Source organism: Silurus meridionalis, chromosome 8, assembly GCF_014805685.1.
Source record: "Silurus meridionalis isolate SWU-2019-XX chromosome 8, ASM1480568v1, whole genome shotgun sequence".
NCBI lineage: Eukaryota > Metazoa > Chordata > Actinopteri > Siluriformes > Siluridae > Silurus > Silurus meridionalis.
This window is the reverse complement of record NC_060891.1, coordinates 20,818,795-20,842,150: the sequence shown is the minus strand read 5'-3', so window position 1 is coordinate 20,842,150 and position 23,356 is coordinate 20,818,795. Positions and strand designations below refer to the sequence as shown.

At 36.5% G+C, this 23,356-nt stretch overlaps 1 protein-coding gene across 1 annotated transcript in view; it reads right to left on the bottom strand.

The window, feature by feature from the left end:
* Window positions 1-23,356, bottom strand: part of LOC124390282 (AT-rich interactive domain-containing protein 1B-like) — a 220,335-nt gene that overhangs the window by 182,380 nt on the left and 14,599 nt on the right. The window contains exon 2 of the mRNA XM_046856120.1: window positions 4,436-4,630. Within this exon, the coding sequence (XP_046712076.1) occupies window positions 4,436-4,630 (195 nt within the window). The remainder of the gene's footprint in view (window positions 1-4,435; window positions 4,631-23,356) is intronic.

Here is a 23,356-nt window from a genome sequence, read left to right as displayed (position 1 = left end):
TGGTTCCTTTTTCAAGGGGAAATGTACTGTAATGTAATGTATTGTACTGTACTGTAACTCAACAAAAACTGTGAAATACTTGACACAAATTTCATTTACTACTTCAAATCAATAATACAATAATAAAATAGTTTTTCAAAAATTTTTATGTAATTTATGAGCACAAACTCGCGCTTCAGATTTTAGATTTTTCTAATAGTTCCAAATGAAAAGTCGCGGACTATCGAGGTTCGAGTGTCAAAGATGTGAATATTGAGGTTCCACTGTATTTTCATTGCTTCAAATAAATTTGTCTCAATGAGGTCATTAAGACATTGTCTCACTCTGTATGCTACTATAGAGTAGTTACCATTGTTTATAAGGCAGTGCATTATTTTATAATAATGAGTCAACTGATCAAATCTTCCAGCCAATCAAAATCGAGTATTCAATATGACGATGGTATAAAACGAGCTGACTCACGCACTATTATCTGTAATCTACCAGTTGCTTCATTTTTCCTCTTTATCCATATATTGTTTCTTATTGTAAAGGTTTAAATAGAGGGATGCAATCAAACATGAATGCATTACTCCATTATTCGGAATGAACAAAGAATCCAAGTGGTCAGATATGAATCTTGCAGGGTAAAGAAAGGCCACTTTTATTGAAGTTGATGCCCAATATATCTCAACATAAGTTTTTTTCTCGTTACAGCCACATAAAAATATGTTTGTATTGTTGTAGAGGCAGCAAAAGTATTTTTTTATTAGCATATTTATTTTTCGATTCTCATACAAGCTGCAACTGCTTTGTGTCTATAAGTTATTCAAAATTGCCACAACCTGACAACCCACCATTATCAAATGCATCGAAATAATTTAAACTGAAATCTAATGACACTTTTTATTTCCAAAACAGGAAATCTAGCACTAAACAAGCTTCAATAACATTCCTACAATTATTTTACACACTTAAATCATGAAAAAGAAAAACAATTCTAATGCATGACCTCTCAGGGCTTCCTAAATTTCTACCTAATTGGGGTGGTTTAATTTTACAAACTAGTTTGTTTTCTATACTTAGAACAGAAACAGCTAAATATGTTAGACATCATTGTAGTCAGGAGCAGAAAGAAAAATAATTACTGTCCAGAAAAGATAAAAAAAACCCCTGAGCATTTGATTTTTCAACTTACATGATGTAGCCCCGGTTGAGAAACTGTCAAAGCCATGCTGACCGACAGTGCTGCTTTTTCTACCTAATAAATGTCCAAAGTGGTTCACAATTTCAAAAGAACGTGCTGGTAGTGTCGACCGAAACCCCCCTAAAAAGCAAAAAGCATTTAGGCCACACCCATTTTAGTGTAAACCTGAATACAGACAGAGGAACTGTCCCATGCAGCTATACTTTATACCGAAATTCAACATAAAAATCCCAATATGTCAAATCTGGTAAAAATTCTTTTTTAAGTACTGCCATATTTTCCATTCCTACCTATAAATATGACCTTCCAGGTGATTATTCAGCTGCGTTACTTTCAAAGCTCTTCGCATATACACTCTCCTTCGAGCTAGCCTACGTATTAAAGCTGCTTACTCCAAAGGTATTGTATAAATTACGCCTTTGAGGAGGAAATTTGCATTCAGTGGCTGAGTGTCTAGCTTTGTCTTTGTGTGTGTCTTTTCTTAGCCGTGTCCCTGCCTAAGCAGAGGACACATACACACACACACATACACAAGCAAACCCAATCGCACACTCTCGCACAGCAGGCAGCAGATGACAGCAGCACAGAGGTCACCTGGGTCACCATCAGATGCAAGTGACGTAATCGTGCAGGTCCAAGTGTTCCGAGTGTATTAAGCCGAGCACACTGTGCATCCGCATCTATTTCTCTCCAGACGCAGACTCAATTTGAATAAATTCCATAAAGGACAGACAGTATTTTTTTTTTTTAATCTTAATTCGCTTCATAACGACAGAACACTTTTAATAACACAAATAACAGCACAAACTAAAGATTTTCTCCAGCTGCACTGCAACTCCTACTGATTGTTCTCCCTAAATACAATACACTGTAAGACAATGGGTGCACGAGTTCATTTTTCCTCAGGAAACTCCATCTTACCGAATTTAAACGGTACCATCCGATGCCAAATGACAGCCTTAAGCAGTCTTTGTGAAGATCAGAAGAAGAGCTCGAGAACGCTGCCAAGCGCTCGTTCCAGTCAAAGCCAAAATATCACTCATTAGAGGTCTTACTTTAATCAGAGATACAAACGATAATCCTCCTGAGGGACAGATGCCAAATGCTGACACGAGCAAGCAAACATTGACGTTATTCCAAGAACAGCGGCCGTCTCGTGCCAAACTGCTGGATAAACCGCATGCTACATTAATGTTTCCTGAGCCGACTGTGTGTGTGGATCGGCTTTCTCTGTCTTTCCTTCGGCTTTGCAGTACATTTTTTATTATTTTTTTATATAGTTGTTGTTATTTCACAATTTCGACTTTCTCTCATCTTTGTATGGATTATGAGAGGTCAGGTTTTCTCTGGAGCTGGAGGCCTTGTGTGCCAACAGCTCTCTGGAGACACATTAAATCTATGAGAAACAAGCCCGGCTAAATATAGCAACATGGCAGGGGGACACGCAGCCAGGCTCAGAATAACCTAGACAGCTTCACTGGACCAGGCAGGCCAAACCCAGCAAATTGGGAAGCAGGACAAAAAACGTGTCACATTTGAAATTAAAAAAGGAAAAAAAATACTGAGTGTCAGTTAGGGGTGTAACAGTGCACAAAAGTCACTGTTCGGTAGGTACCTCGGTTTTTTAAGTCACCGATCGGTACAATTTCGGTACAGTTCACTAACGCTGTTTATTATTATTAATATTTGTGATCAACATTTGAAGAGTTTACATTTTTAAAACTATTTTAATAAAATGCCTGCTTGGTTAAATAATATTTAAAATAATATTTTATAAAAAATTCAATAGAATAAATCTAATTAATGCAAAACACGTTTTATTATATTGATTAAATTGAGTCATCAATTAAATTGGCACAAATTAAATAGAATTAATGGATGGAAAATTTGTATCAAATAGTTTACATTTGTAAGACCCTATTTGGTAATGAAAATGTGTATGTAAATGTGTTTTACATTTAATATTTAATTTAAAGATATGATCTACTTAACTGTTTTACTTATTTCAGCATACTTTAACAAATGTCCTCATTCCTTCCGTCCTTCATTCATTCATTCCCTTGATATGTAAAATTGTCAGAATCTTCTCCTTTTAAGAGAAAAAAACCTCCTTGAAGCTGGAGAGAAAATGCTAAAGAATCCATAGGACTAGCGATAGCCACAAACTACTTTTGTGTTAGCGACTAACGCTAGCATTATGGATTCTTTTTCTTGTTTCTTTTGTCAAAACAAATCTTATTTCCGATACGGAGTGAGTAGCCACAATGACACTGCACTAGCTCTAGTTTCTATTTTTAAACCCCTGGCATTGTTGTGTATGTTTTCAAAAAAATTATTCGCTCAATGAGCGCCAGACTAAATAAACATTCAGTCTGCCACTTAATACGTTCCTAAGGGAAACTCTGATTTGAACTATGTTTTTGCCAGGTAAAAAGGATTGCATGTGTACCTAACCGAAAGCCCTGTACCACAAAGTTTTGGTACGAATAGATTTACCATTCCTCCTAGTGTCAGTGTAAAGTATATATGAGATGTGTAGCATGTGTCAGTGTTTCTGCTCTGCTGCTCAAATAAAAAAAAAAAAAAAAAAGCATCCTCTGTTGCCTGAGTGACAGGACCATCAACTAAATTATAGTATACATTACATGTAAATGAATACGCTCTTGAATAGTCTTGGACAAAGAAGATGTTGCAAAGATTTTTGCAACCTCTTATTGTAAACAATGTATTTAAAGAAATTATATTATATGTGAGGAATAAAACTAAATAAGGCATGCTTTTAGAGGAAACTAATCAATGAGGTGGTAATGTGATGCAGCCTGATATGGCATCTGGAAATTACATTCCTCCTTCACCACAGCAATTTGTCATCAATGATTTTTTAGAACGCATCGATTATTTAATCAGATTATTTTACATACATTTCATGTTCAAGCTTGCTTAGTCTCAAAGATCAACGAAAACAAACACAGCTTGTCGTGTTACTTAGAAACTGCAAAGACATTCCTCAAGACTTTTCCATTACTGAGACTGCAGACTCCTTCCATTAATGTTAATGCACAAAACTTCCAGGTCATTCATTACACACCTTTTGAATGCATAGCTGAAACCAAAGCCAGGTCTGCTGTTATAGAAACTAATCCCAAACTTCTGATCAATCAGAGTTTAGAATTCAACAATGTTTTATTACTGAGATTCTTAACGAAAAACAAAACATTAAAAAAGAAAAAAAAAAATCTGTTTCTGTACCTGCTGTTGAGAATATGGCATGGCACCCATGCTCATTTGTCCCCTGCCCTGCATGGCCATCGGGTATCTGTGCGTAGTTGGAGATCCGTACGGCTGACTGGGATAGGGGACACCCTGCTGCTGCTGAGAGTACGGACTACTGCTCATCCCATACATCTGAGAGCGCTTCATCACCATGAAGTCCATAGAACCCACCTGAAGAAAAGAGGAGAAGACAATGCATTTACACAACCCCCTTCTTAAAAACCTGCCTGCCTGAGGTGCTTTAGCCCACACAAGCATTAAATTTATTTTACCACCCCTACCCATTTTAACCCCTCCTCATGACTCGGTGAGTCAACAGGAAAATTCCAGCATGTCAGGTTAACATTAATCTGTCACCCAAAATGTGGGATCCACGACAGGGTGGATTATGTCGGGTCTGATGTCTGCGCTCCACAGTGCTGGATCACAGATGATTTATGGCATTTGTTCCCACTGTCTTTCTCAGTCAGATTCACGGTGAAGAGCTTTTTCTTGCGTCCCTAAGCAATACCTGCACGAGTCCCGCTGTGACAAGTCCCGCTGTGCATGCAAAGGAACCCAAATGCATTTCCATCGAGACTAATCGGCATCTTTTACAACTTCTGTTGTTTTAAAAAACACTTTAGTGGCTGATTTTAGACGAGAAATGTCAGACGCTTTCTTCAGTATGCTTTCAATGCACTCAAGCACAGATCAACTACCAACACTTATCAGTTTCAAAGCTAAGTATCAACTTTTAGATTTAATCACAAGTTTTTTTGTTTAGCCTTATATACTAAAGAATTATATATGGTTAGACTTAATTGTCTACAAATACCTACCAGTTTGTGTCTACTGAAAATAGCTACCAGTTTAGCACTGTACAAAATATATGTGTAAATCAGCACCTACGACACGTTTACTACTTATCCACTAACACTAGTAAAATAAAATAAAATCAAACGCAATTTATCATCCAAACCAGTTTAACTGCACCTTTATTTCCCTTTTATACTGCAGTCCACACCCCCACCTAGAGCTGTCCAGTAGGGACACAATCGTAAATCTTTTATTTCTTGGGATAAGATTGTCAGGTAAACATTTTTATGTGGCTAGCATTGTTCTTTTCTCTTGATATATTTACCAGGATTTTAGTGCATTGTGCAATACAGTATATGGACAAAAGATTGTGGACACCTGACCACAAGATTCTTGTGTGCTTTTTGAGCATCCCATTCCACATTTAGTCCCATTTCTGTTGTTGCTTCTAGAAAAGTGTTCCACTATATTTTGGAATGTGTTTGTGCAGATTTGTGCTCATTCAGCCACAAGGGTGTTAATGAAGTCAGGTTCTAATGTAGGGTGAGGAGTCCTGGTGTGCATTCAGCATCCCAATTTATCCCAAAACGGATTCAATAGGGTTGAAGTCAGAGCTATAACTGTAACATATAAAATTACCAATTAATCAAAGCTGTATATGCACAATAAAGCATAAAATGCATTGAAAACATAAAAATGCATAATAAACCAAATAAAGTAGGAACCTTAGCTCAAGATTTGATCTGGACATCAAATTTGCATCTCCCAGGCACACAGTCTTCAGGCTTGTCCCGTATTTGGGGTAAATAGTGACTTTACATTATACTTAGCCTTCATTTCGAAGCATTTAGTGCATTAATACATCATCAATGCAGTAGCATTGTTCTAATCCACCAGCTCTGAACGATTAGAAGTCACGCCATAATAAAGCATGTAGAAATTCAGCTTTTGACAGAAAGGTATCAGCAGCTAAAAAGGCAGAATGGATGAAAGAGGGAATGCAGGGCACTGTGACATTTGTGATATGGGACACGGTTGGGGCATTTACAAGCAAAACACAAACACACAGATTGAATCTTGCAAGTTTCCAAAGTGCCTCATTCTGACACTAGGACAGGATGTGAGCTTGGAGATCCCCAGATCCTCAGAGGAGGAAGTGAAACCCCATATTTCCCTTTAGAATTTCCAGGCAGTCACTCCAGCCACTTGTCTAAATGGCCGGACCAACACACAGTCTATCATTACAGAAGAAAGGAGCGATTTATGCGTTTTTTGGGGGGAATATTTGTGTGTACTATGAGAGTGCAGATATGTGAGATGAGGGCAATTGCAGTGAAGCAGCAGGAAAACCAAGCTGTCTATTTGAAATGTAGGGAAATCCCAGGCCTAATCTACTGCCACTTCAGCACACCATGATGTGGCCTGCTGTAAAAAGCGCTGGCGTGGCAAAGACAGGAACAGGATTACAACAACCGAATGACTGCTGTAAAGAATTCTGCTATCTGCCAGTGTTATGGTGGAGGACGTTATGATGAAGTGTAAGGTCTTACATTATGAAAACCTATTCCGCATACATGATTGTAACTTCCAAAAACAGACATTGTGCATAATATCCCTGTCCCTGTTTTGCTGAAAAAGCAAAAAATTGTTGTGTTTAGCCTTGCTAAAAAAATAGAAACTATCAGAGACATTGTAATGATTTCCACTACAAATACCATTACAAATTTCTTTCATCTTAACCACTAAACCCTAAATGGTTTCCACATTACGTGTGTTGTGCTTGTGTATGTCATTAAATCGTTATCATCCTACCAAAGTGACCACTGTAGAAACTTGGAATCTGGATGCTTAATGATGTCCTAATGGTCCCTATTGGTATCTACAAAGGAGTTTTCATGGTCCATAATGGCATTCACTAGACATAAATGATGGCAAGTTCGGATAATTTTTGTGCCTTGGTTCTTTGACTCTTGTTCATCAAATTAAATATTTTTTGAGTCATTTAGTTCATTTTGTTTCATTAATTAGAAATAAATTATAATAAATTACATTTAAATATGCAGATCCCCCAACACGTCTACATACACAAACTTTGCCAATAGTTGCAATAGCTGCAACAATATGGAAGTATATGGGAGTATATAGGAGTCACGTAATAAAAAAAAACCAATGACTCGGACCAGAAGACTCGTGAGATCAACTACTCGATTCTTTTTTCTTGTGTAATGCACTGCATAGTCCAAACAACTCGGACTAAAAGAGGTAAACTATTCAATTCTGTTTCCTGTAAATAATCGAGAGAGATTTTGCAATGCTTTGTTCATGCGTGTCCAGTAAGAAATCAACAAATCACTTTTTGAGACTACCCGTTCTTCTGAGAGACATTAAGGACTCGTTCAAAATGAACAAACTGTTCATGATTTCCATCACAACTAAACATCACGTCAATAAATTACCAGCAAGAACCCATAAAAACCATTACATTTTCCATCCAAACCAATACAATTCATGCTAAAACCACTGCAAATTTCAATCAGGATTTTTACTGGGATTTTTTGGTAATTGTTTTTTATTTTCTTAGAATGAATAAAATTCCAACTTCCTTTTCTTGTTGTTTAGAAATACAAAATAGACTTTCTTAAGACTACATAAGCCTAAGCTTTAACGTGTGCTACTTGTGGGCTAAACAGATAGCTAGTTACTAGCACAATATCTACAATTAAATACCTCATGTTTATACATGCTGCTAAAACAAAAGCTACCATTTTTAATCATTCTGAGAAACAGACAATTCTATAAAACCTATCCAACAAGAATAAAGTTCTTTAAAAAAAAATAATAATAAAAGCTAGCATGTGCTGCAGTGAAGCGGTGTCACTAGAGTATGCTAGCTAAACATAAAGAGCTAGTTTGCCACAAGGTGGAAAATGAAATTGCTGTGCATACTATAAATAGATTGATTCTATATCTATGCACTTATATGTCTTTACTATAGTGAATTAGGTTGTAAAGTCATTGCTGTTGCAGGCTATTAATGAGGTAATATTAATAAAATATTATCTCCACAACTAGAAATGGGCCTACAAGTTTCCTCTTTGTTTTAAGTTGGTCAATGACAACTGGCATAAATACTAAAATTGTAACTTTGGATTGAATGATTTCATTCTCGTTTCAAATATTAGTCAATACTGGTCACATCTTTATAGATTTTTTGTATCTTCAAGCCTAATCATTTACTTTATAATGTCAATAAAACCAGTGTTCTTGCATTATATAATAATCTACTCTGTTTCAAAAATATATAGATGAATATGGACATTAAAAATGACACTGCTATAAGCATCCCAAATATAAACAACCTTAAATTTTGCAATGCACATTTCCATGAAAATAATAATAAAAAACACAACAGAAAGCAAGAAAGCATTTGAGGAGATTAGGAGTGAATAAATCTGAAGCAGGAAAGCCATAGCTCAAAATTACAAACGTGATCTTGGGCTCTGCCAGAATAAGGAAGCCATCTACTCTGCGTTTTAATGTAGGTCTACATAAGGCAGTAATAAAGCTCAAATTGAATTTATGAACCCGCTCTGTTTCGAAGTCTTGCGTGTATATTGCAAAAATAAAGCTATTATCCAACAAACTACAAAATTAGGTCAGGAATGTGCCACCGAATTTGATTAAATTGCTTCTCCGAGTTGTTTCGACTCTGATTTTACGACTTCGAGACGATTTGAATCTGTTCATTTTAATGCGCAAAGTTGTTAATCAGCGAACAAGAAAAACACTCGGCACCGGAAAAAAAAAAAATAGAGAGAAGGAAAGAAAAAAACAGCGAAATAGATTACGAGGTAGCAGACTGCATATTGAGATCAAATGAGCATTAAAATGGCAATCTGCAAACAGTTATTATCATAATTCCATTTGGACTCTACAAAAATGCAGCTTGATTGTATATCAAATTTTAGTGGGTGTCTTTTTGCTTTTTTTGTTGTGCAGATTCGAAGACTGCATGTTCATTCTATGTTTTATAAGAGCTTAGGAATGATCAGCTCAGAAAGTCAGTCTTCAGGTCGATCGACCATTGCATGCTGGATAGCAGTGTATGGATATGTGTTTCTTTGCACTTAGTGTTGCATAGGGTTATATAAGTTTGTTAGAATAAGCTAAATATTGTCTTCAGACAATTCAGGACTTGTTATGACTACTGCTCTTTAAATATTCCGAACAAGGTGTAGGTGATATGTAAGGGATGAAATACTTGTGTGTGCTGTTCTTGGATAATAAGCAGTATGAGGTGTGACTGTTACCACCCTCAAGTGGATTGTTTTTCTATTTCAACATAAAGTGTTTTCTCTTATATGCTAAATATTAGAATTTTTCACCATTCTTTAAAACGGCTTATAAAAAATTCCCTTGACTTGAAATAATTTCAGCATGACAACGCTAATGTGCACAAAGCCAGCATTAGTAAGATTTGCTTTACACAAGCTAGAATGGAAGATCTTGACTGGCCTACTTAAGAGCTCTGACCTCAACCCTATTGAACACCTTTGGGATAAATTGGAACACTGAATGCACCCAGGCCTCATCAACCTACATCAGTACCTTATTTTACTAACAGCCTTGTGTATGAATGAGCACAAATCTCCACAAGCACACTAGCCTATTGGAGCATTGTTCCAGAAGAGTGGAGGCTATTATAAAAGCAAATGGGGACTACATGTGAACTGGGGTGTTTAAAAAGCACACACAAATCTCATGATCAGGTGTCCACAAACTTTTGTCTATAGAGTGTGTTACACCTGGTGTAAAGATTAAAGATTCTTTTTGAAAAATCTGCAAAGCACAACATTTTTTGTCCTGATTACTTTAACCATGAAGAGAATGTACACAGTAAAAAAGTGCTGACTGGAGAAACAAGGGGAATTTGAATTTAAGGAACCGGTGAACACATGTTAATATGAAAGCTATAAAAAAAAAAAGCACAATTATTGATTATAGCTTCATTACTAGTAAAGCTGTGGCATATCCCACTTAATTTACACAAGGACACACACATACTCTCTCTCTCTCTCTCTCTCTCTCTCTCTCTCTCTCTCTCTCTTTCTTGCTCCCTTACTCTGTCATAATTATTTATAAAAAATCATTTGTGCAAATATCTCACTTATCTCACTAAGTGTAATCAATTCACATTAGTGTAATCACACTTATTTATCTCTGTGTATGATTGAGAGTATGCAGAATTCAAAATCCACATATAAAATAATGAAAACCTAGCATTTTATCCATTCAGTCAGTTTTGCACTGTAGACATCAATGACAGCTTTAACCTGTCAATCTTGTCAAGTGAGTTTGGAATAAGTAGGATAGTCTACAGCTATGTGTGCGTTACACCTGCTTCACATCAGGTGGTTCTTCACCTTTACCTTCCAGGTCATGTATTCAAACCGTGTAAAGCACCCACAGCCATGAATTATCCCCTAGTCGTAGTGAATTATCCCCTACTCTTGTGCATTGGTCATTAGTTGTACAAAAACAGTATTTCAGGCTGAGTGCAATAATTCAGCTAAACCTGTGACTTGTCTTGTACTCGGCCCCACCCTCACAGATTTAAATAAATTAAGCGACACTTCAATAGTGATACATATTTATTGTTATGATATATATATATATATATATATATATATATATATATATATATATATATATATAAAAACAGACATAAAAACAGACTTAGGCTAGTTGTCAGGATTAAGCCTAGGGACTCCATTACTTGTTTGTGTGTGTGTCACAAATCAAATCAGTGATCACTCACTTCTGTTCCTTGTCACCTGACTTTTTAAATCATTCACACAGTGGGTGTGTGTGTGTGTGTGTGTGTGTGTGTGTGTGTGTGTGTGTGTGTGTGTGTGCACGCACGCATGTGCTTGGTAAGCTGATGTTAATTTATGGTTTGTGTTAAGTAAATTAAGTCAAGTAAGATACAATTTTGAATAGTAAGCAGTTTTAAACATAAAAAATACCATATAAAATGTACCTTATTAGAAGCTGCAATATTACCATGTACTAAAATCTGCAAAAAATGTTTACGCGTGACTACTGATGACATTTCTTTTTCTAGCACAAAACTTTCCGCTTGGCCCCTTTTGTTTACAAGAGACTCTATAAGGTGCGAAACGTTTCGAACATTAGGTTGATAGAAAAACGGAAAGGCTTGTCAATGCTTTAATAGCATTTGCAAATCATCTCTCGTGAAGTAAAGAGCTGCCGAAATTACAAAGTGCTCCATTAATAAAAAATGAGTTTAATAATAGTGATATGATTTCCAAATCATTTCAACAATTCTTTGATTTTTCCTTTCTCTAATATACACAGAAAGATGACAAATTAAAGAAAAATGGTAGTGGCTTTGTCATTCTGAGGTATTTTAGTGGCATGGTTTGATTAGAAATGGGAGTGGTCTCTTTCAGGTGACCCCACCCCCAGCCACAGGGCACAATGGCTCACTACATGGCATTTTACCTGTAAGAATCACATAATGTTTAAACTTGCCCACAAGAATTGGGGTATTTCTGCCATTACTACTCTCATCAACTGCATGCAAGCAAATAAATCAGACAGTTTATAAAGTTAATACTAATCAAATGATGAAAACTAATCCATGCAGATGAAATGAAAAAATTCCTAATAAACACAATGCAATCAGACCGACTCGGTTTTAGAAACGAGGGCAGCTATTACCAAACAACGCCTGCAGCTCAGCAGAAGCTAGGAAACAAAGATGGAGCCCAATTCATACACGGCTGAAAGAAAAAGGAGCTGCTGTTTCAAACCAACTGCAAATATGAGACAGCATGAGGATGAGATATGAGCTCGCTATTAATCGGTGCAAATTTCATGCTCCTGCTGACTAAGATTAGAAAATTAATTTCATGGATGCAAAGGCAATATTGATGTCATCAAAGTGAATAGAAGGAGAGCTTTAACTCTTGGCTGACAAAAATAAAATAAATGAATGAGTGTCACCATAATGAGATCTTCCACAAACAATCGACTTACTATGAAATGACATAAAACATGAGAATCAGTAAAAAAAAGGAGGATGAGATTATTGACGCTGCAGTAATCAGTATTTTACATTAAGTGTATTTTTTATGTATGGTCAAGCAATGTGGATTTAGTGTTCAGGATATTGTGGAGTCCATGATTAGGCTGCCATGTAATACATAAAAGTTTATTTTCACACAGTTTTTACATTGAGCCATAGAACAGCAAGTAGATGTTTGTGAAGTTGCTGTATATTTTAAAAATCACATATTTGTAATTTTTTTAAAATCCTAATTTATCTTACATATTTTCGAATTGTATATTTTTGCCACTGTTAAATCTTACATTTTTACATGTTATTAATTGCATAATTTTTTTTACACAATTTTTGTCAATGTCGTGTTTATGGCCTAATTTTGACACATTTTCTATATTTTAATTTTGACACATTTTTCACTCAAGGTTTTTTATCTAATATTTTATTATATTTTTATCTTATATTTTTTAGACATATTTTTTATTTTATTCTTTATATTTTTCATATAGTTTTCAATTTTTTTCTCATATTTTTGACAATTTTTTAAATAATATTTTTGATACATTTTTACCTATTTTAAATTATTTATTTATTTTTTTTTTATGTATGACATTTTTATCCCATGTTTTTGATTTGATTTAAGCAGTGTTAAAAGCAACAGGACAAAAATGTCCACATAAAGTTAGCATTCATTCATGAGGGCATTCCAATGAATTTATTTATTCATCATTTTTGCAAGATACAAAATAGCAGCCCAGTTGTAGAATGGAATGACCTGTAGGTTTGTGTGTATTACTGTCATTATTTATCTTTTATTTTACATGTCACATACCCATTGTGTTAAGTGGTGGGTTTGTGGAGGTTTAAAATAAGAATGGTGTGTGTAACCCAGCAGTGTCATATTTGCTGTCAAACGTCTCTCGGTAAATGTCAGTGCTCGCAAGAACGAGTCCGAGGAGACCTTCTGCAGGGGAAATTGCCTTCCTGCACAACACTCCAGTCGGAGGTTGCCAAGGCAGCTATGCATGAAGGCCAGGTAGAGATGGGACAGCATGGCATTAGAGAGAGTGTAGGGGAAGAAAGAAATAGAGAGAAAAAAAGGAGGGTAAGTGTCAGACAGTAGTCTCTCCAGCATTGTGTTTGTGTATGCACATGTGTATGTACGTGTGTGTGTTTGTGTGTGTGTGTGTGTGTGTGTGTGTGTGTGTGTGTGTGTAGGTTTATGACGACAAGTTCAGTAAACAAATCAGGTGTTTACTGCACATCTCATGAACGGTGTGTTTAAAGTATCATTCACATTACTGACAGTGTGTGTTAGTGTTTCAAAGACAGAAATAAATGGGCAAAAAGACTAAGAAAAAGGGACATACATAAAAAGCAGAATGTTATTTTTTCATTATTTAATTGACTTAGAGTCAAAGAAAAAGAGTAAGACAGACAAAGACATAGACACATGTAAAAATCTGGATAAAAATCTGATACAGGGAATCAGTAAAATCTGAAAGATAGAGAGGTACAAAAAAAAAGGCAGACAGACCAACAGACAGAGAGGTCAAGAAAATTGCTGGTGAGAGAGAGATAGAGAGACAGACAAAGTGAGACAGGCATAGAAAATAAAGATAGGAGGAGGCAGGCATACAGTGGAAAACAATAAAAAGGCAGACAGTTTCAGAAATATGCAGAGAAAGATAGAATAAGAGACAGACAGGCACAGACATACAGGACATACAAAGGAAAAAAGGCAGATAGAGAGTCAGAAAGAAGGAAGGTGGAGAACATGTGTAGGAGACGGATTGACAGACAGAGGAAAAGAGAAAACAAGAAGAAAATCAAAGGTGCAGAGAGAAAAGTATAAAGTACAAAAATATAGATATTGTCAGAAAGGCAGACAATGATGAGCTAGAGATAGAGTGAAACAAGCAGGCAGAGAGACAGGCATGTGAATGGAAAAATTCGGAGAGAGAGAGAGAGAGAGAGAGAGAGTTTTGCACTTTTACTAATAAACACATGTAAATTATACAAAAGAAATTCAAATTTAATGTAGAAAAAAACGTGTGTGTGTGTGTGTGTGTGTGTGTGTGTGTGTGTGTGTGTGTGTGTGTGTGTGTCATAGACTCAGCACAAAGACAAAACAGTCAGCAGTTGGAGACGTCACAGTCCTGCTAGACATACATGTCTACCCAGCGTCTGCTGACCAGCGTCTGGGAACAAAACTCACAGCTCTTCTGTTCCACAGACCAGGCATCCGGTTCTCACATCAAAACCATCGAACTAAAGACTTCGTCTTGAAGAGTTATTTTTTTACATGTCCGAGGGCGACCACGGCACGCCAGGAATGCCTTCCATTTGCAAGTTGATGCCAAGGCATGTCTGGCTTTTGCAACCGGCTTGCGAGAATGAAAACAATAACTCTCCTATCAGTCAGACAAAAACCCTTCTCCTCAGAGACCTCAAAGGTAATTTCATTTGTTATTTCCGTCCACGCTGAAATAGTTGTCATAAACTTACGTTCAGCGATTATGGAATCACCAGTTAATAGAGCATGTTCGACTTTATTAGCGTAATAACTATAAATAACACTTTTGTGAATTAATACCAGTTACCCTAACACTAATATTGGGTTTAATTAGAAAGCCAGAACACCCAATTCAGGATTTGTCTGGGAAATACTTCAGGCATGTCCATTAACAGTCAGCTTTCGTCTAGTGGTGTAAAATAATAGTCAGTTCTGCTTGTGCCTACGGGATAAATTTTTTTTTTAAATGCCAGCCAGCAGAGCTTGCGGCCTGCTATTCAACATTAAGAGCCATTCAGAACATTAAGATAAAATATGCAGCCACTATGCCACGGGCAAGGCAGTCCTGGCCTTTGATGTGGAGAGCAGACCGGCCTTGCAAACATCCACTTCATTTCACCGGCACCATCTATCAAGCGAGCTGCAACAAACACATCTCCTGACCTTCAATCTTCCCCTGGTTATTAGATACTCATTTAAAGTCACCTGAAACAATCCGGACCAAATTGATTTCATTATTGGACTCTGTGTGACGACTCCCTGATTGCTCAGCAGGAAATATGAAAAGTTAATTAGAAAAAATTGATTCCCCAGCTTCCCCCCTCTCTCCCTCTACTGTATCATATCCAGTGCTTTGACATTCTGTGTACAACAGCACCAGATTTGGATTTTGGACGAGTCCGAGTGATGACCTTCTGATTCGGGGGACAGTGCTGATGAGATATGAGGGTGCGTTAGAGTGCAGAAGAACAATAAGACAGGCTTTGTGAAACCTAAGGCGGCCCGAGGAAAGAGCTCTCAGGGGTTGATTGGCCTTTAATGTCTTTGCTCTCAACAGAATGGGCTTGTCGACCTGAGGATATGGGCTGCTTCTGACCTCATGACCCACCAAGGCCGGTCCATAGTAGAGTGCCGGGCCAAGGCCCCTTTTTCAATCTTTTAAGATCTCCAAATCAATCCGAGTGCCAGATGTGAACATGTGGGGCCAGTGCTGTGCAATCAGGAAGTCTTGGCCCCGAGGGTAATTCATGTCCACATCAGCTTTTGGTCTTTCACATCCCAATCACTGGGACTAAGTGGGTACGGCTAAGAACACAGCTCTAAAATTCAAGGCCAAAATCAACCAAGCAGTGAAAACATGGTGGCACATTCATTTGGACAAAGAAAACACAACCTGTTTTACTTATTTTTTTAACTGTTAACCTTGTAGGTTATAAAAAGTTAACATCAATCTTCTTTTTGAATATCATCCAGAATATATGATATTATTCAAATCCAAAGGATTGTTTAGATATCATTTGTCTCAACTGATGACACACTCTCATCCACTCACTATACACATTCAAGCACTTATTCATTCAGCCAATCATGTAGCCACACTAAAATAAAAAAATATCAAATATCATTATGAAAAAATAAATCCTCAGTGACTTCGACCTTGGCTACCATAGATGTTGGTACCAAACATGCTACTGTGAATATAAAAAAAAAGGTATTTTCACACACGACAGACTCTGGAGTTAACACAGCGAAAAACATTCAGTGAATGGTAGTGCTATGGGTGAAAAAACAGGTCACAGCAGAATGTTTATTAAAGACATGAAATGAAATTACTCAAATAACCACGTTTTACAACTGTGCTGAGCAGAAAAGCAACTCGGGACACACAACTTGAGAGTAATCAGCACGGGCGGACGGAAATTCGGCAGTCAGATTTCCTAGAAACTGCACAATTTAAAGGCTCTAATGAGGGTTTATGGGATTTTGTTATATTCAGAAAAAGTACAGTATACTATACGAATACTATTTTTTGGATGAGTTTTTGACATCAAAGTTGTACTGAAATTGGCTATTTATTTATTAAAATAGGATATTTATCTATAAAATAATTCAAACTGACTTTTTACAATAGATGGTTAAACATGTTTAGACGTTTCTGTTAAGGATGCTTTAGAAGAAGAAGGTTTCATTGTGATCGTACATGTGAGAAATTGAACCAACTGTTAAGTACATGAAGGCAACGAATGCTTAGTGAACTCAAATATTCACACATATAATGTTCTAAACTAATTACAAATATCACAAGTAGTTACATTACTTGTGCTATAATACATTGTGTCTGTCGACTTGTGATTGTAGACATGCTAATGAGCCACTGCTTTCACACTCCATTCAACACCGTGACAAACCAAGTCGGTTTTTCCAACAGCTGATTGCAGCTCAAATATTAGCGAGGCTGTTTGACTAGAGCAGTTCCAGCCCTGGGACAAAAGAATTGCTTCAGCACTCCAAATATAGACCATCTGTTATCCTAACCCAAGTTCACATCATCCCGTTTCTCGAGAACTATTACCAGACCTCAAACCACAAAATATATATTGTTTTTTTTTTCTCTTTTTTTTTACAAGTCTTCTTCATGAGTCATGGTGGAGGCACAGTTTTATAGAGCGTATTTTTCTAAAGCTTTGATCCATAGGTCTTCCTCACTGGAGATGCTTTAGCCTGACTCATCTGGCAAACAGCATGTTTTAAATGAAATCACACTGCACTGCTGCAGCACAAACTCTACATGGCCAAGACTATAAAACTTCTAAGGAGTAAATTACAGAGTTTCGGAGGAAAGAAAGGTTGAAGTCAGATTGACAAAAAAAACCCCGACATGACATATACATGCCGTATATGGATATACGAAACACAATGCATTTACAAAAAAGCATTTTGGTATGTTTCAGGCCTCCTTTGGTACAGCGAATTCAGACTGCATATACCATCAACCAGTCATATTTCAAACATGGTTACACTCATTACATTTGCATCTCACATCACTAGCCGTAATAACATTCTTAAAAGCACAATGAAATGAACATGGCAACAGCCATATGTCTAGATAGTCCCCGACTCATGATGGAGATGGAGACCCCCTCATAACTTTAAAACAAGTCGAGATATGGTCTAGCCTACCCAAGAGTCTTAAAGAATGGTGATAATTTAACAAATGACAATATATAGTTTGTCAAAATGTAACAATTTATAGTACCGGACTTTATTAACTGTATAGTTTACAGTATATATGTATGTGGCAGCGGGCACTTCAACAAACCCTGGTGTGGGCAATTGAAGGTGGACGAATTTTGTCGTATAGACATTATCATCATCATAAGATCAGAATATTGTAAGTCAAACCCTCGTAGATCGGTGACCATTAACCAGTCCACCCCTAATAATTTGCAGTTCGGAACTCGCAGCTCGGAAACTTTGCGAGTTCTCATTTTGAACCTAACTAACAGTAAGTTGTGTATTATCTTAAAATTGGCAGGAATCCACAGCAGGACTGAATGTTCAGGAACGTTAGGAATAACATTTGAAACGATCTTTTTTCTAACAAATTTAAATTTAAAAAGTATTAAAATGGCATAATATCTAGGTTAAATTAACAAGGTAACATAGGGGCTGCGGGGGTGCGTCCAAAATGCGTGGATTTTAGGAACTCTGTCTTAGAACGTAACTACCCCTGATTACGGGGTGACCACTGTATATATATATATATATATATATATATATATATATATATATATATATATATATATATATATATATATATATATTCAGATATAAACCCAGAAGGAGAGTTTTTTTATAAAGATATATGCAATAAAGTTATTATAATAAAATAGTAAATATTTAAATCTAAACCGAACTTTAACAGTTTCCCAACATATAATCAAACCAGTAGCATTATTTATATAGAATTCAATTTGTGGCAAAAGTATTTAGCGTTACTTTTCAGGAAACAAACAAAACTATGCCTTGAGAAAGAAAGAAAACACTCTGAAACTGAAAACAATAAACTCATTGGCAAACCAGAGTTTTTAAGGTCGAACTTGCATAAAAGGAATACTTTGAAAGTGCATTCCAAAACCAGGATAAGCGAAAATTTAGCTTCATTTGAGTTCATTGTATTCAGTTTTAGTAATCAGTGTTTTTTTCATCTTTCGCATTGTATCGTTTTGTTCATTTCTTAAAAGATTATGTTCAATACTGTTGGCACAAATTGAATTCCAAGCAGTCCCTACGGATAAATGAATAAATAAATGCTATAAAAGCATCACTTGTGAATGCTTGCTCGCATTGATGAACATGGTCTTTCATTGTACAGTGAGATTCCCTTCTGTCTTGCCTGCAAGCTTTATATATAAACACAAAAATAAATGGCTTCTCCATACACGCATGCATCTTGTGGAATCCCGGTCCTAATAAACACCTTTAGTTTCAGCCAAATGTCCCTTTAAACATAAAAAACCTTCTATTTAACACTGTATTTGTTTCACTTCTTTCCGAATACCGTTTGTTTATTCGATTACATATCTAACGCTTTCTCATGGATGCCCGAGTGAGCAAACTCCATTACATAATCCAAAGAGACCAATTCTAATGCCTCTTTTATAATACATTATAATACTCCATTTGAAAATTGCCTCTTTAAAAGAAAGTGCGCAACAATACTGCTGCTATGGGAGACTTTTTTATTAACATGTAATTGTTTTTTTTGTTACATCTCATAAAAGTATTTATATATACGATTTTGTTTCCACTTAAAATATACCTGGTTAATGTTTAGTTTATTGAGTTACTGCAAACCAGTGAAGTCCCCTGGCTTTTGATAGGAAGTGTACATTATTACAAAAAGTTATTAAAGGCATTTACTACTAATCACTTCTCATAACATTTGAACATATGATTACAGTCGACCCCGGATAATTTGCGGTTCGAATTCATGCTTGGAAAATTTGTGGGTTCTCATTTTAAACCTAACTAACAGCAAGTTGTGGATTATCTTAAAATTTGCGGGAATCTGCAGCAGGACGGAATGTTCAGGAACGTTAGGAAAACCATTTTAAACTACGTTTTCACTTACAAATTTTATAAAACATTTTTAAAACACATTATTGTATTAAAGTGACATAATGTCAATATGAATTCACTAAAATACCATATTGGCTGTGTCCTACGTTCTTAGAACGTAACCCCCGCGAGTACCACCATTGTATATTGTTATGTATGACCACAATATTATGTTCATTGCTTAAAATTATTTTTCTTTTGATTTCTATATAGTGTAGGTTTCTGCTAAAAGATTAGAACGATTTTTTTTTTTTCTTTGGTCCAAACAATAAATACCACAAAGTACTTTACACTATATGGATGAAAGTACTAGGACACCTGACATTTCCACCCATATGCGGTTCTTCCTCAAACTGCACCCCAAAAAATTGGAGGCACACAGTTGTGTAAGTATGCATAAAGATATGGTTTACATGGTTTGCAGTGGACAATCTTGAGTGTCTTGCTAAAGATCTCTGAACCCTACCGAACACCTTTCGCTGACTGCACATGTGCAATGGGATGTTCAAAAAGTAGTAGTTAAATTAGCGGTCAGCTATTGCATTTGCCTCTAGACCACAAATTACTTGAAAAACAATTCTGATGCAACTGATTGGAAATAGTTTTGCAGAAAACAAAAAACAAAAAAACAATCACGTCCTAACAAAATCAGATCCGTATGTAATCGATAACATGAACACCCTGTGATGTTTAATATAAATTACATAATCAATTATTTTTCCTCCACACCACTTAGCCTACACATGATCAGGTTTTTTGCTTAGTTTTTTTTTTACTCTGGATTCATTTTGCTTCCACTGAGAGGGAAAAAAAGTTATTGATGGATTTATCTGCCTCGAGATATGTAACAACATGAGTTCCATTGCCAAAATGTCAAAGCATCCGTTCATGGACCCCCGCTGCTTTCAGAAACGCAGTGCTGAGAACGAGTGCGGTGCCTATTGACTCATCCGCAGAGTGCTGGCAGAAAAAGAGAGTGAGAGAGAGAGAGAGAGAGAGAGAGAGAGAGAGAGAGAGAAATAGAAAGAGAGAGAGAAAGAGAGAGTGGATGAAAATGCAATACTCTTCTCCTTGCGCCGCTTCCAATATTTGATGCCTCTGAAAGTATTCATAGCTTATGCAGGATTTATGCATTTCATTCTGTTTACTTTGTTACTCCACATTCTACACATTTGTTTACAAGGCAAAGAGGCCATATTGATGGAATTACCTACTCACAGGCCTGACAGATCCTATCACACTCATCACAACATGGCATTCAAATTCAAAGGAGAAAAATGAATTATAGATGCTTTTTTTTCTCTCTCTCACTATGCCGTACATATCATTAGCTTTCTCTCCCTCAGCTGCCAATAAGCACGATTCTGGCTCGGAGAATGGGAACAGGCTCATAGTAAAACAGGACGTGTCCTCCTTCTTGGACCTAATTTAGGATTCAATTACAATACTCTTTAAAAGCGACGACTTCTCAATTAATTATTTTAAGATTAGCCTGACAGTAATGGCCCTCCCACCATCTCGGGGTTGGAGCGACTCGGCGTGCCCTGACTTCTTTGTGTGCTCTCGAGGAAAGACAAATAAATCAGCTCTCCTCTTCTAGCCTCCTGCATTTAGCACTTTTTTTTCCCCAAACACTGTTGTTTTATGCCACTTTTTTGCCAGGCGTATTCTTTCCATGGTGCACGATTGATATTCATGCGCCGTGGCGGGCTGTGTTTTTATGAGCCACCGGGGCCGGCACAGCCGCTGACTGATGGCTCTGCCGCCACCGCTGCTGAGTGTGAGTGTGAAAAAAAAAAGTCGTCAGGCGCTTTGATTGGAGCCAAGTGGAGAATTTCTCTTCACTCTGTCTAGCATTCTGCCTTTCTCCGCCACGTGCTCATGACTGGCCCCGCATGCTGTCTCCCGCCGCCTGGAAATGAATGGCTCTCCCCTTCGGCGTCAACCAGACCCCCGTTCTGTTTATTTAAATATTTGATATGTAAGCAGTCATAAAATAAGTGTCAAACACGCAGAGAATGACGTGCGCGCGTGCAGAAGGCCGTTAAGCGTAATGGGTTCCTATGCGTACGGGACCCGGAGTTTAGCCCAGTGGGGACACGTGATATGCTGAGAAAAGATGCCGGTGGGAATAAAAGTGTGTGTGAGCGAGCATGGGACATGCAGAAATAATGCACAGCACAGCAAACACATCAACATGCCTACATAGCTATACGCCACACTCAGACCTACTAATGGAAATGCATGCATGCTGGAATGGTCTCGTGAGAAATGCATTAAAATGGAAAAGGGGACATAAATCTTCTATGACAACTCGCCAGTGGCATTGTCAAAAAAGCTAAACAAAACCTAACCTGATCCTCATTCGGATAAACATGCAAACGTTTTGTTTTTGTTTTTTTATGGCTGTATTTTTTACTATCCAAGGATTCAAAAGGCTGAAAACTGAGTAGATCTTAAATACATTCACCTGTAAGGAAATGTATTCCTAAGGAAAACATTTTTACAAGTAAAAAACACAAGTACTACAAGCTATGTATATAACATACATAGATATTGAACATCACAGAAGAACTCCTTTTTCTTCACTCAGATGTAGTCATGCAGAACATGTTTGCTGTTCCAAGTTTGATTGTGTTGTTTTGCTCTGGTATAAGGTTAAGTTTATAGCCACAATAAGGTTATATGTTTAAGTTTATAGCTTTCTTTCACACACACAAAAGAAAAAAAATCATTGTCAAGTAACCTCAAATACACAGCAACAGCCAGGACATGCACTTCCAAATACAATTCATTCAAAACTACCAGACAGAGATAACATGAATAACATTAAAACAGTGGGAGATATGAAGAGAATATCATAATTCTCTGGAATGTTCTACAATACACAATATGTAAAACATTAATGTTGAATAAATATAATAATAATCTGATATTTTATGTAATGCTCACAAAAAAATTACATTTGTCATATATACATATATCTAAAAATAAATTTAATTAATTAATAAATGTATTTATTGTATAAAACACACACACCAGTCAGTACACAAGTATATGTACACAAGACCTGTACATATAAAATGTCACATCTGACACCTCCTTCAATTTTAAAGTTATGAAAAGGACATCAGCCCGAAATAATCTTTAAAAAGTCTATAAAGGTCTGTAGTAAACTCTGACTCAGATGCAATCCTTGCAGACTTTATAACTATGGATTTCTCATGAGTTGACACACTTTTGGCAATGTGATATTGCTCATACAGCCCTAAAATACCTAAAACAATAATAATATCACAGTGCTGAGGAATTCTTGATCCTGTTTGGTCAGAATGTATTGCTTAATTTTCCATAAAAGCATTTCTGCAATGATAAATAATTCTGGCTACAAGACAAATACCAGGTTTATATTTAAGCCCTTATTTGTAAATGATCACTTCTACAGTTTCATATTACAATAGGGCTTGTATGGTGGACTTGCACAATCTCTACAACTAACAATATAATTTCAAAAGATTTTGTCAATTTTAAAGTATTATCATTGATGTTGACATTTCTTTGTAAATAGATGTGGTTTAACATTTATAAAAGAAGT